At 47.5% G+C, this 15,325-nt stretch overlaps 1 protein-coding gene across 1 annotated transcript in view; it reads left to right on the forward strand.

Annotated features, from left to right (window-relative positions):
* BUD31 (BUD31 homolog) overlaps positions 1–8,317 on the forward strand; it is a 28,134-nt gene extending 19,817 nt beyond the window's left edge. Inside the window, exon 5 of the mRNA XM_063934157.1 lies at positions 8,138–8,317. Within this exon, the coding sequence (XP_063790227.1) occupies positions 8,138–8,188 (51 nt within the window). The 3' untranslated portion in view covers positions 8,189–8,317. The remainder of the gene's footprint in view (positions 1–8,137) is intronic.
* The last annotated feature ends 7,008 nt before the right edge of the window (positions 8,318–15,325 follow it).

Genomic DNA, 15,325 nt, shown 5'->3' on the forward strand with positions numbered 1-15,325 from the left:
GATTTCCTCAGCAGACACGATCTCCATCCGGGAGAGTGGGCTCTTCACCAAGAGGTATTTGCAGAGCTGACGTTGGGGAATTCCGCTGATCGACATGATGGCGTCTCGCCTCAACAAGAAGCTTCCGAGGTATTGTTCCAGGTCAAGGGACCCCCAAGCCAGTGCAGTGGACGCCCTGGTGACTCCGTGGGTGTTCCAGTCTGTGTATGGGTTTCCTCCACTTCCTCTCATTCCAAAGGTACTGGGAATCATTCGACGAACAAGGGTTCACGCGATTCTTGTCGTTCCAGATTGGCCAAGAAGGGCCTGGTATCCGGATCTTCAGGAATTACTTGTGGAAGATCCTTGGCCGCTGCCTCTAAGAGAGGACCTGTTATTGCATGGACCATGCGTGTTTCCAGACTTACCGCGGCTGCGTTTGACGGCATGGAAGTTGAGCGCCAAATCTTAGCTCGAAAAGGTATTCCCGGGGAAGTCATTCCCACTCCCCTTAAGGCTAGGAAGGAGGTTACGGCGAAACATTATCACCGTATTTGGAGAAAGTATGTTTCGTGGTGTGAGACTAACACTGCTCCTGCGGAAGAATTCCACTTAGGTCGGTTTCTCCATTTTTTGCAGGCAGGCGTCGATGCAGGCATGAAATTAGGCTCCATCAAAGTGCAGATTTCGGCTTTATCTATTTTCTTTCAAAAAGAATTGGCTGTCCTCCCAGAGGTTCAGACTTTTGTGAAAGGAGTTTTGCATATCCATCCTCCGTTTGTGCCCCCTGTGGCACCATGGGATCTTAAGGTGGTCTTGCAGTTTCTTATGTCTTCCTGGTTTGAGCCTTTGCGTAAGGTTGAGTTAAAGTTTCTCACTTGGAAGGTAGTTATGCTGTTGGCTCTGGCGTCTGCCAGGTGAGTGTCAGAGTTGGCGGCCTTATCTCATAAGAGTCCGTACTTGATTTTCCATTCGGATAGAGCGGAATTAAGGACTCGTCAACAGTTTCTGCCGAAGGTGGTTTTTTCGTTCCACATTAACCAACCTATTGTAGTACCCGTGGCTACGGATGCTGTGGCAGTTCCAAAGTCTCTGGATGTTGTGAGAGCTTTAAAAATCTACGTCGCTAGAACGGCTGTTGCCAGGAAGACAGAGGCGCTGTTTGTCCTGTATGCTTCCAACAAGATTGGTCATCCTGCTTCGAAACAGACTATTGCACGCTGGATTTGTAGTACAATTCAGCAAGCTCATTCTTCGGCTGGCCTACCGGTGCCGAAGTCAGTAAAGGCCCACTCTACCAGGAAGGTGGGCTCATCTTGGGCGGATGCCCGAGGGGTCTCGGCACTTCAGCTTTGCCGAGCAGCTACCTGGTCGGGTTCAAACACTTTTGCTAAGTTTTACAAGTTTGACACCTTAGCTGAGGAGGACCTCGTGTTTGCTCAATCGGTGCTGCAGAGTCGTCCGCACTCTCCCGCCCGGTCTGGAGCTTTGGTATAGACCCCATGGTCCTTTTGGAGTCCCCAGCATCCTCTAGGACGTAAGAGAAAATAGGATTTTGGTACCTACCGGTAAATCCTTTTCTCCTAGTCCATAGAGGATGCTGGGCGCCCATCCCAGTGCGGACTTTTACTTGCAGTGTATTCTTGCGGGTTAAATTAGTTTATACACTGGTTGTGTATTTAGTGGTTTCAGCTAGTTGCTGTTGTTAATTCATACTGTTACCTGGTTTACTGTTACTCCGGTTGTACGGTATGTTTGTGGTGTGGGCTGGTATGTTGTAGCCCTTGGTTTAAACAAAAATCCTTTCCTCGAAATGTCCGTCTCTCCTGGGCACAGTTCCTATAACTGAGGTCTGGAGGAGGGGCATAGAGGGAGGAGCCAGTTCACACCCAGTTAGTCTTTTCAGTGTGCCCAAGCTCCTCCGGATCCCGTCTATAGCCCATGGTCCTTTTGGAGTCCCCAGCATCCTCTACGGACTAGGAGAAAAGGATTTACCGGTAGGTACCAAAATCCTATTTTTTATTATATAGTGAGAATTAATTCTGTTATTAAAGTAAATATAAATGTTTCATTGTTTTTTTGGGGCGGAAATATTGTATGGAGTATGTGGTGTTCCACATTAAATCAACACAATTTTTGAAAAAAATGTACCTTACAAAATGTTATTTTAGTTAAATTTGGTATAATAGGTTGCATTCTCCTGGGGCGTGGCCTAGCTAGGAATGGAGTAGGACGTTGGTCTGAAAGCTCCCCAGCATATTGCTCCTGATTATCCTCCTGTAGCCCTGTGAGACACATCTACACTGGCTGACCTGGTACAAGAAGTGCTGTGGCCCCCCTGTGCTGAGTGAGGGCTGTCTGGAGTGCTCCCTGTTTGCACACTTTCTCCTGCAGCAGAGACTGTCTGTGCGCCCCTACTGTGTGCCCGGCACCATCTTGTAAGTGGGGCTGTGTGATCCGGTGCCCTCCCTGCCCGCTTACCAGTTCTCCTGCTGCGGCTGGTGTCTCCTCCAGCAGGCATCAGCAGGGGACCCGGAGTGGGCCCTGCTCCCCGCTGTTTTCCGTGCCGCTGCTGTCCGCCGCCCTGGACGTGTAAGTGCAGGCTTCAGCGGCTTCCCTGTGATCCCCGGCTGTCTGTCTCCGCTGCTGCGGGGACCCCCTCCGTTACCGCCTCACCGCTGTGGCTGCACCCATGCCTGACCTTGCTTCTGCTGCTGCTCCGTGGGGGTGCCGTTATTTTGGAAATGATGCTGCGGGCTCTGGCGACCTCCCTGCACTCTCCAGGTGCCTGCTCCTGTCCTGTCTGCCGCTGACATCTCTGTGGGAGATCCTCTCCCTCTTTGCTTCCCTGACCACTGTCTCTTGTGCCTGCCTGTATAACCTGAGGCTGCCTCTGCTGCTGCTTCATAGGGGTGGCGGGCGCCATCTCAGGGACTTTCTACAGCTGTTCACCCTGCGCTGTGCTCTGGCTGCCCTCTGCTCTGTTGTTGGTGGCCCTGGGAGACTGCATCTTATGCCTGGTGAGTCGCTAGGGTTATGCGAGACACTGCAACAGGGACTCTTTTATCTCTGCCATATGAGGAGTTGCCCTATGCTGTAGGTCTGCTCCTGTTCTGTGAAATTATATTTCTGGACTGCTGTTTCTGTGGTTCCCTGTTGGCCAGGTGGTATAATCGGTCTGCTGCGGACCGCTTGGCAAGATTTGCCTGAGGTGATTGGACCCCGGCCTCCTAAGCGCCAACGTCTCCTTATCCTGCCCTCCCTCCCCCGTCATGGAAGGATCCCCTGAAGTTACCATGTCCCAACTCTTGCAGGCTATCACTGACTCTGAGAAATGTCTTGCCAACAGGGTGTTTGAGGTACATGTCGACATTTCTTTATTCGTCAGGATATGCCGGCGAGGCAGAAAACTGTCGACTCTGGAGGATTCCTACACGCCTATTCCGAACCGTCTCTCCTACTTAGAATCCCAAATGTCAGCCTGTAAGCTTAAGCTCACGGATATGGAGGGACGTCTGAGGAGGAATAATGTGTGTTTTGTCGGTCTCCCTGAGAAAGCTGAGGTCTCTCAACCTGAACATTTCCTGGAGGCCTGGCTGCTCTCCCAGTTAGGAAAGGACTCCTACACACCTCAATTCGCTGTTGACAGGGCCCACAGGGTGCCTACCCATCCTTTCCCTCCTGGTGCTCCACCTCGCACCTTTATTGCTAAGTTTCTGCATTACAAGGACAGGGACGCTGTTCTACGCCTCGCCAGACTTTAGGGCCGTTTGGATCATGGGGGACACAGAGTTGCTGCGTTCCAGGATTTCTCTGCTGATGTCCAGAAGCCATGTTCACAATTCACTCAAGTGAAACAGAAGCTGCGTGACAGTCAACTACAATATTCAATGTAATTTCCTGCCCGTCTCCGTGTGGTGGCTGGTAACCGCACCCACTTTTTTGATTCTCCTCAATCTGCTTCAGCCTGGATTGATCTGCAACCGGTTCCGCAGGCTGCTCCACCTTGACGGGACTCTCGTCTCTAAATTGTCCGGTTAGGTTATTGTGGGCGCTGCTCCTACTTCTGGAGCCCTTGCGATGATTCGGTGACTGTTAGTGTTTTTCACCGGCCTATTTTACATATAGCTGGGGGCCTCATGCCTGTAGGTTAGGGGAATAGTTGCCTCGTGCTTTAGTATAGTTTGATTTTGCCAGATTTTCCTGGAGTCTGGTTGTTTTTGGTTTTGGGACTAGGTATACCTATGTCTGGGTGGGTATGCGGGGTGGTATGGGTTGGTGTTTTTTTCTTTTTCTTGACACTTTGTATTTTTTTTTTTTTTTGCTGCATTTCTTGATTGTTTTTTTGTCTGTAATGTCAATGGGAGTGGGGTGTTCGGCTATGTGATGGGGCGCTATTTGCGCCGGCCCGCCTTTTTACTGTATTTACTGTTTTTACAATGGTTCACATTGTCTCATGGAATGTTAGAGGCCTTAATGACATGGTTAAGCGCTCCCTGGTTTTAAAACAACTTAAGGCCCATTCCCCGTGTGTAGTGTGTTTATTGGAAACCCACTTGGTAGGTAGCCGTGTACTCTCAAAAACAAAACCATGGGTGGGATGGACCTTTCATTCTAACTCAAGGGGGGTCTCCGTTTTGATCCACAAAAATATGGGCTTCCTTTGTCAGAGGGTACAGATTGATCCGTTGGGTTGTTATGTTTTTTTAGCTGGCACCATCCATAATGCTCCGTTTCTCCTTCTGGCGGTGTACATTCCTCCACCCTATAACTGGTTTTCAAGTTCTAGATGTGTCCTCGTACATCTAGCCTCAATATGCCATGTACTGCGAGATGCCTGGCGTGAGTGAGTCGGCGGTTCCTGGGAAGCTCTACTAATGTCGGTAGTCTTTTTCTGGGGGGGGCCAAGAAAGGGAGGGTTAGGCTGTGGAAAGGGAGGGTTAGATGAGCATTGGGGGCAGGTAAGTATACTTACATAGCTCCTGTCAGGATTCTAAGCATCGGGATGCTGCGGTAGGTCTTAAGAACGCCAGCATATTGTACCCAACCCATTGATAGTACAAAGTGCTTCAGTGGTAAAACTCAAAATAAGTCAGATGTAATTGCACAGAACTAAATTGCATATATTAGTCCTTATGGCGTTGTACTCCTATCTCACGTCAGACTGCACCCATCTTGTACGCTTGGGTGCATAGCTGTCATTATGAGTAGATACACTGCATACAGGTGTATTCAATGCATGTCCGATCCTCTCCGACTGAGAGGATCCGACAGTGCAATATTCAATTAGCGGGCAATTTTCGACAGGTTATGCCTGTTTCCAACAATGCTGATCTGACTTTTTTTTTTTTTTTTAGTCTGATCAGCATTGTCAAAAACGGGCCAAAAAACTGTCTGAATTGGCCGCTAATTCGACAAAACACGTGGATCCACGGCTACTCCACCGATCCACGTGTTTTCCGACAAGTTGGAAAAATGGCAGCTCCATTGAATAAGTCGAATCTTGATTCAACCACAAAAAAGTTGAAAACTGCCGTCTTTCCGACTTGATGGCAGTTCTGACTACAACCGAATACACCCAATAGTATGCAATTCTGCCGGCATGCCCTCACTGAATTTTAAGTACATGTGAATGATTGTTACCAGCCAGTTATGCTTCTTCAGTTGAAAGTGCATGTGTGACAGAGGGGTCTATTTACTAAACCTTTGATGGAGGTAAAATGGACAGAGATAAAGTACCAGCCAATCGGCTCCTAACTGTCCTTTTTCAAAACCAGCCTGTGACATGACAGTTAGGAGCTGATTGGCTGGTACTTTTATCTCCATCCACAGCTTAGTAAATAGACCCCAGAGTTGCTTCTGACTCTGCATCACCCATATTTCCATACACTCTGTTCTGGACATGCACATTGTCAAGTCCACAGAATGCCAGTGAAAACTGCAGTAATCCTTTTGATACCCAAATTCATTGCATAGCACCACTGCATTTTTGGAGGGTTACCACCTGCGCACTGAGGTAATGTCAACCCCCTATTGGGTGTGGCGAGTTGCTGATGTTTGTAGGTGATCTAACCTACTGGAAAAGTTTGCAGAGTATAAACAACACAGCGCTCAACCCCTGATAAGAACTAATGCAGTGTCGGTGTTCGCTGTATCTATGTGTTCTTATTCATGATAATAATAATAATAATAATAATAAATCACAAGTGTAAATCATACTCTGTATTGATGTTGAAAAAGTGCTGATATCAGTTTGATGTAACAATTCAACTTTTATTTCCGGAGTCACAGTGCTCCTTGTAGATACTTAGTAAATATAAGGTTAACTTTATAACTAATTGGGGTTATTTCAGTCCATGCAATTGCGTGAAATTTCTCCTGTAAAATAATTATCAGGAGTACTTGACCTCTTTCAAAGGTCCAAATTAATGTGTCCAGATTAACTAGCCGAAAAAAGCATGAAAACAACATAAAAATAAAATTAAGAATAATGAAAAAATAAAAACGAAAAATAGAAATAAAAAGGGTCCAATTGCTGATCGCAAAAGTCAATATTAAATGTGTTATCACTGCCCTAATTAGGGCCGTCTTTTAGTCCTGCTGATCGCAGTAAATTTCCTGGTATAAATGTCAATGGAGATGTGAGTTGGGGGATATATGTTCTGGGGGTGCGGCGTCCCGTAACCCTCAGGTGCATATACTTACCCTTCTTCCTCTTGTCGTCTTAGCCTCTCGTCCCCCGCTGTGTCCGTTCGTCTGTCCCTCCGTCTCTCTCCCCGCGGCGGGCGCAGAGCCCCTGTGTGCAGCCTGCACACCGAGGCACGGACCTTCGGGGCGACGGAATCACCGGCGGCTACGGCACTTCCGGGCACTGTCAGCCTGTTACGGGCGTTCGGTCCCCGGCGCGCTGCAGCACCGACGGCGGCTCTACTTCACTGGCCAGTGAAGGAGACTGTGGGATCTGGAAGCGGCTGATCTTTACAGCGGGTGTTCGAATGATGCTAGGTGTTAGATGTGTTGGATGTGTCGTTTTTCTCCAACGCGTTTCAGCCTTAATTGGCCTTCCTCTGGGAGCATACACTGGCTGACAGTGCCCGGAAGTGCCGTAGCCGCCGGTGATTCCGTCGCCCCGAAGGTCCGTGCCTCGATGTGCAGGCTGCACACAGGGGCTCTGCGCCGGCCGCGGGGAGAGAGACGGAGGGACAGACGAACGGACACAGCGGGGGACGAGAGGCTAAGACGACAAGAGGAAGAAGGGTAAGTATATGCACCTGAGGGTTACGGGACGCCGCACCCCCAGAACATATATCCCCCAACTCACATCTCCATTGACATTTATACCAGGAAATTTACTGCGATCAGCAGGACTAAAAGACGGCCCTAATTAGGGCAGTGATAACACATTTAATATTGACTTTTGCGATCAGCAATTGGACCCTTTTTATTTCTATTTTTCGTTTTTATTTTTTCATTATTCTTAATTTTATTTTTATGTTTTCATGCTTTTTTCGGCTAGTTAATCTGGACACATTAATTTGGACCTTTGAAAGAGGTCAAGTACTCCTGATAATTATTTTGCAGGAGAAATTTCACGCAATTGCATGGACTGAAATAACCCCAATTAGTTATAAAGTTAACCTTATATTTACTAAGTATCTACAAGGAGCACTGTGACTCCGGAAATAAAAGTTGAATTGTTACATCAAACTGATATCAGCACTTTTTCAACATCAATACAGAGTATGATTTACACTTGTGATTTATTATTATTATCATGAATAAGAACACATAGATAAAGCGAACACCGACACTGCATTAGTTCTTATCAGGGGTTGAGCGCTGTGTTGTTTATACTTAGCACCACTGCATGGTTGGTTACTCTGGAAGTAGGCACATTGGCAGTGGATCAGTGCAGTCTTTCCTTGTGCTTGACAAGACCCGGTAAGACTCTGACCTTAAAACCAGTTCTTCTGATGTTACCCATTATCACTGTTGCTTTTCTCATGAAGTTAAATGGTACAGCCTTGTCTAACTAATGTACAGAATACAGATTGAACAGTTTAGAAATGCGGATTGAGCACCCACGTGTGTTACCTTTTTAATTGACATGATTTAACAGTTTGTACAGAGTTGTAAAATAACGTTTGGTTTGTTGCAGGGGAGAATTATTGAATGCACACACTGTGGCTGCAGAGGATGCTCTGGATAAAGACTTCTAACTCCTTCAGATGTAGATTCCAGACTATTTTAAGATGATTGTCTTTAAATGTTTTGTGTGCCTGCTTTGTGACTAGTTTTCATTTTTTTCAAGTGTATATTAAACATGCCTATAATACAATGTGTGGTTTTGTTGCAGTGCTTGATGTGTAGTATTCTCTCATAGGACAGATGAAATGAATACATAACTGGGCTTATTAACCCCTTTGCTGCTGAACTTACTTTGACACTTTTTGGGAAGCTTACATTCCAAGACTTTGCATTTCAGAAACTAGCGTTAGTATGCATATGTCACAGTTTTTGTGTTTTTCAAGAAAATTAACTTTCTCTAACGTCCTAAGTGGATGCTGGGGACTCCGTCAGGACCATGGGGTTTAGCGGCTCCGCAGGAGACAGGGCACAATAATAAAAGCTTTAGGATCAGGTGGTGTGCACTGGCTCCTCCCCCTATGACCCTCCTCCAAGCCTCAGTTAGATTTTTGTGCCCGGCCGAGAAGGGTGCAATCTAGGTGGCTCTCCTGAGCTGCTTAGAATAAAAGTTTAAGTTAGGTTTTTTATTTTCAGTGAGTCCTGCTGGCAACAGGCTCACTGCTACGAGGGACTTAGGGGAGAGAAGTAAACTCACCTGCGTGCAGGATGGATTTGCTTCTTGGGCTACTGGACACCATTAGCTCCAGAGGGAGTCGGAACACAGGTCTCACCCTGGGGTTCGTCCCGGAGCCGTGCCGCCGACCCCCCTTGCAGATGCCGAAGTTGAAGAGGTCCAGAGGTCCAGAAACAGGCGGCAGAAGACATTCAGTCTTCATAAGGTAGCGCACAGCACTGCAGCTGTGCGCCATTGTTGTCAGCACACTTCATACCAGCGGTCACTGAGGGTGCAGGGCGCTGGGGGGGGCGCCCTGGGCAGCAATGTATTATACCTTTTTTATGGCTAAAATACATCACATATAGCCCTTGAGGCTATATGGATGTATTTAACCCCTGCCAGATCTCACAAACTCCGGGAGAAGAGCCCGCCGTTTTAGGGGGCGGGGCCTATTCTCCTCAGCACACGGCGCCATTTTCCTGCTCAGCTCTGCTGTGAGGAAGGCTCCCAGGCTCTCCCCTGCACTGCACTACAGAAACAGGGTTAAAACAGAGAGGGGGGGCACTTATTTGGCGATATGATTACATATGTGAAAATGCTATAAGGGAAAACACTTGTATAAGGGGTTGTCCCTGTATAATTATAGCGTTTTTGGTGTGTGCTGGCAAACTCTCCCTCTGTCTCCCCAAAGGGCTAGTGGGGTCCTGTCCTCTATCAGAGCATTCCCTGTGTGTGTGCTGTGTGTCGGTACGTGTGTGTCGACATGTAGGAGGACGATGTTGGTGAGGAGGCGGAGCAAATTGCCTGTATTGGTGATGTCACTCTCTAGGGAGTCGACACCGGAATGGATGGCTTATTTAGGAATTACGTGATAATGTCAACACGATGCAAGGTCGGTTGACGACATGAGACGGCCGGCAAACAAATTAGTACCTGTCCAGGCGTCTCAGACACCGTCAGGGGCTTGTAAAAACGCCCATTTACCTCAGTTGGTCGACACAGACACTGACTTCAGTGTCGACGGTGAAGAAACAAACGTATTTTCCTTTAGGGCCACACGTTACATGTTAAGGGCAATGAAGGAGGTGTTACATATTTCTGATACTACAAGTACCACAAATAAGGGTATTATGTAGGGTGGGAATAATCTACTTGTAGTTTTTCCTGAATCAGATAAATTAAAGTGTGTGATGATACGTGGGTTTCCTCCGATAGAAAATTATTGGAGGTATACCCTTTCCCGCCAGAAGTGAGGGCGAGTTGGGAAACACACCTTAGGGTGGATAAGGCGCTCACGCGCTTATAAAAACAAGTGGCGTTACCGTCTCCAGATACGGCCGCCCTCAAAGAGCCAGCTGATAGGAAGCTGAAAAATATCCTAAAAAGTATATACACACATACTGGTGTTATACTACGACCAGCAATCGCCTCAGCCTGGATGTGCAGCGCTGGGGGGGCTTGGTCGGATTTCCTGACTGAAAATATTGATACCCTTGACAGGAACAATATTTTATTGACTATAGAGCATTTTAAGGATGCATTTCTATATATGCGAGATGCGCAGAGGGATATTTGCATTCTGGCATCAAGAGTAGATGTGATGTCCATATCTGCCAGACGATGTTTATAGACACGACAGTGGTCAGGTGATGCAGATTCCAGACGGCACATGGAAGTATTGCCGTATAAAGGGGCGGTCCATCGGACCTGGGGGCCATGGCAACAGCTGAAAAATCCACTTTTGTTACCCCAAGTCACATCTCAGCAGAAAAGGACACAGTCTTTTCAGTCTCAGTCCTTTCGTACCCATAAAGGCAGGCGGGCAAAAGGCCAGTCATATCTGCCCAGGGTTAGAGGAAAGGGAAGAAGACTGCAGCAGGCAGCCCATTCCCAGGAACAGAAGTCCTCCACAGCTTCTGCCAAGTCCGCAGCATGACGCTGGGGCCATACAAGCGGACTCAGGTGCGGTGGGGGGTCATCTCAAGAGTTTCAGCACGCAGTGGGCTCACTCGCAAGTGGACTCCTGGATCCTACACGTAGTATCCCAGGTGTACATTGGAAATTCGAGACGTCTTCCCCTCACAAGTTCCTGAAGTCTGCTTTACCAACGTCTCCCTCCGACAGGGAGGCAGTATTGGGAAAAAATTCACAGGCTGTATTCCCAGCAGGTGATAATCAAAGTACCCCTCCTACAACAAGGGAAGGGGTATTATTCCACACTATATTGTGGTACTGAAGCCAAACGGCTCGGTGAGATCTAAAAGATTTGAACAATTACATACAAGGGTTCAAATCAAGATGGAGTCACTCAGAGCAGTGATAGCGAACCAGGACGATATGGTGTCACTGGATATCAGGGACGCTTACCTACATGTCCAAATTTTGCCCTTCTCACCAAGGGTATCTCAGGTTCGTGGTACAGAACTGTCACTATCAGTTCAGAAGCTGCCGTTTGGATTGTCCACGGCACCCCGGGTCTTTACCATGGTAATGGCCGAAATGATGATTCTTCCTAAAAGAAATATGGACGCTTTCCTGATAAGGGCAAGGTCCAGAGAACAGTTGGCGGTCGGAGTAGCACTATCTCAAGTAGTTCTACGACAGCACGAGTGGATTCTAAATATTCCAAAATCGCAGCTTTTTCCGACGACACGTCTAATGTTCCTAGGAATGATTCTGGACACAGTCCAGAAAAGGATGTTTTCTCCCGGAGAAGAAGGCCAGGGAGTTATCCGAGCTAGTCAGGAACCTCCTAAAACCAGGAAAAGTATCAGTGCATCATTGCACAAGGGTCCTGTGAAAAATGGTGGTTTCTTACAAAGCGATCCTATTCGGTAGATTTCACGCAAGAACCTTTCAGTGGAATCTGCTGGGAAAATGGTCCGGATCGCATCTTCAGATGCATCAGCGGATAACCCTGTCTCCAAGGACAAGGGTGTTTTCTTCTGCGGTGGCTGCAGAGTGCTCATCTATGAAAGGGCCGCAGATTCGACATTCAGGACTGGGTCCTGGTGACCACGGACGCCAGCCTGAGTGGCTGGGGAGCAGTCACACAAGGAAAAAATTTCCAGGGAGTGTGATCAAGTCTGGAGACTTCTCTCCACATAAATATACTGGAGCTAAGGGCAATTTACAAGGCTCTAAGCTTAGCAAGACCTCTGCTTCAAGGTCAGCCGGTATTGATCCAGTGGGACAACATCACGGCAGTCGCCCACGTAAACAGACAGGGCGGCACATGAAGCAGGAGGGAAATGGCAGAAACTGCAAGGATTCTTCGCTGGGCGAAAAATCATGTGATAACACTCTCAGCAGTGTTAATTCCGGGAGTGGAAAACTGGGAAGCAGACTTCCTCAGCAGGCATAACCTCCACCCGGGAGAGTGGGGACTTCAGCGGGAAGTCTTCCACATGATTGTAAACCGTTGGGAAAAACCAAAGGTGGACATGATGGCGTCCCACCTGAACAAAAAACTAGACAAATATTGCGCCAGGTCAAGGGACCCTCAGGCAATAGCGGTGGACGCTCTGGTAACACTGTGGGTGTACCAGTCAGGGTATGTGTTCCCTCCTATGCATCTCATACCAAAAGTACTGAGAATCATAAGAAGGAGATGAGTAAGAACGATACTCGTGGTTCCGGATGGGTCAAGAAGGACTTGGTACCCGGAACTTCAAGAGATGCTCACGGAAGAACCGTGGCCTCTACCTTTAAGAAAGGACCTGCTCCAGCAGGGGCCTTGTCTGTTCCAAGACTTACCGCGGCTGCGTTTGACGGCATGGCAGTTGAACGCCGGATCCTGAAAGGGCATTCCAGATGAAGTCATCCCTACCCTGGTCGAAGCCAGGAAGGATGTAACCGCAAAACATTTTCACCGCATTTGGCGAAAATATGTTGCGTGGTGTGAGGCCAAGAAGGTCCCTACAGAGGAATTCCAACTGGGTCGTTTCCTACATTTCCTGAAAACAGGACTGTCTATGGGCCTAAAATTAGGGTCCATTAAGGTTCAAATTTCGAAAGAAAGAACTGGCTTCAGTGCCTGAAGTTCAGACGTTTTTAAAAGGGGTAGTGCATATACAGCCTCCTTTTGTGCCCCCAGTGGCACCTTGGGATCTCAATGTTGTTTTGAGTTTCCTAAAGTCACATTGGTTTGATCCACTCACCACTGTGGAATTAAAATATTTCACATGGAAGGTGAAGATTCTATTAGCCCTGGCTTCAGCCAGGCGTGTGTCAGAATGGGCGGCTTTATCATATAAAAGCCCTTACTTAATTTTTCATTCTGACAGGGCAGAATTGAGGACTCGTCCTCAATTTCTCCTTAAGGTGTTTTCTGTTTTTCACATGAACCAACCTATTGTGGTACCTGCGGCTACTAGGGACTTGGAGGACTCCAAGTTACTTGACGTTGTCAGGGCCCTGAAAATATGTTTCCAGGACGACTGGAGTCAGAAAATCTGACTCGCTGTTTAGCCTGTATGCACCCAACAAGATGGGTGTTCCTGCTTCTAAGCAGACGATTGCTCGCTGGATTTGTAGTACAATTCAGCTTGCACATTCTGTGGCAGGCTTGCCACAGCCAAAATCAGTAAAAGCCCATTCCACAAGGAAGTGGGCTCATCTTGGGCGGCTGCCCGAGGGGTCTCGGCTTTACAACTTTGCCGAGCTGCTACTTGGTCAGGGGCACACCCTGACTGAGGAGGACCTGGAGTTCTCTCATTCGGTGCTGCAGAGTCATCCGCACTCTCCCGCCCGTTTGGGAGCTTTGGTATAATCCTCATGGTCCTGACGGAGTCCCCAGCATCCACTTAGGACGTTAGAGAAAATAAGAATTTACTTACCGATAATTCTATTTCTCGTAGTCCGTAGTGGATGCTGGGCGCCCATCCCAAGTGCGGATTGTCTGCAATACTTGTACATAGTTATTGTTACAAAAATTGGGTTATTCTTGTTGTGAGCCATCTTTTCAGAGGCTCCTTCGTTGTTATCATACTGTTAACTGGGTTCAGATCACAGGTTGTACGGTGTGATTGGTGTGGCTGGTATGAGTCTTACCCGGGATTCAATATCCTTCCTTATTATGCACGCTCGTCCGGGCACAGTATCCTAACTGAGGCTTGGAGGAGGGTCATAGGGGGAGGAGCCAGTGCACACCACCTGATCCTAAAGCTTTTATTATTGTGCCCTGTCTCCTGCGGAGCCGCTAAACCCCATGGTCCTGACGGAGTCCCCAGCATCCACTACGGACTACGAGAAATAGAATTATCGGTAAGTAAATTCTTATTATAAAAGCAATGTGTGTATAATCCACATAGGTTTTTATAATAAAATCTGCGCTTTACCCGTTTGAACGAAACATATAATATGCTAAACTGACTCTTGCTCATCTTCATCAAAAGAAGGGACTCCCGTTTTTGATACCAGGATTAATGAGATCTGGGTATTAGACATCTTTGGTCTTCTTTATGCTTTCTGTAGTAAAGAGTGTTACTGTCTAGTGATCACCACACAATGACAGCCAGGGGAAGATTGTATGTGTTGTCGCCTGGCCAACCACAGGCACTAATAGTATTTATTTTCCTACTTCATGGCAGCTCTTACTATGGGTTAGCATCCCCTTCACCTTAATTAGACAGGAGGTTTTTTTCTTAGGATCCGCCCACCTTGGGTATATAGCTTTCCTCCTCCCCTTCCTCCTTGTCTTGTTTTTTTTTTTCTTTCTTTCTTTCTCCTTTAGTATAGACATTGTGAGGTAGGTGTTTTTTTTTTTTTTTTTTTTTTTAAATAAGGCTTACTTCAAGTTTGTTCCTAGAATGGCAGCAGTGGAGCTGCACTCTGTGGTGGTGTTGGCGCCCCAGGGAGAGGCTGTATGCGGTCGCATGGTGCGCTGGTACGGCGGTGAACGGGCTGCCAGTGGCCCGATGTTCACCGCCGCTGTATTGCCGGGTTCCCGCACCTTCCCGGGTGGGTGACACGCGCCGGATCTGCCGGTGACTCGTTCATCCCAGGAAGCATTGCGGCGGGCCACTGTGCATGTGCCCAGCCGGATCAAAGGGCTAATAAAGATGGCGCTGTGCACCGGGAGGTATGGAGCAACTTTGAAGCCCTCTGTTTAACGGAATCAGGACGGAAGAGCCTTCTCCCCAAAAGCCTGTTGTTGCCCAGCCGAGGCAAGTCCTCTGAGGGCTGGTTACTCATTTATACATGTTAGATTAGTTTGGGTTCTGATTAGTTCATTGGTTCTATTCTAGTGTGCCTATTTCTGGAGCAAAGAGGAGTTGCAAGAAAAAGAATGTCTAGGATTTGTCCTGCATGCCATAGAATTTGTGTAATGATTGCACTAAAGAATCTGTACGTTTTGCTGATGCATCTAGTCAGTTAATAGAGTTGATGGAATGGATAAAGAAAATTTTTGTATCCACGGGTGAATTTCTGCAAGGAGTTAAAAGATCCAGATCCCAGACTAGTGTAGACTATGATTATGGAATGTTATCACCAGAGTTTCTGTCCGAGGAGGATCTTGATGTGTCTAATCCAGAATCATGA

Source organism: Pseudophryne corroboree, chromosome 7 (assembly GCF_028390025.1).
Source record: "Pseudophryne corroboree isolate aPseCor3 chromosome 7, aPseCor3.hap2, whole genome shotgun sequence".
Classification (NCBI taxonomy): Eukaryota; Metazoa; Chordata; class Amphibia; order Anura; family Myobatrachidae; genus Pseudophryne; species Pseudophryne corroboree.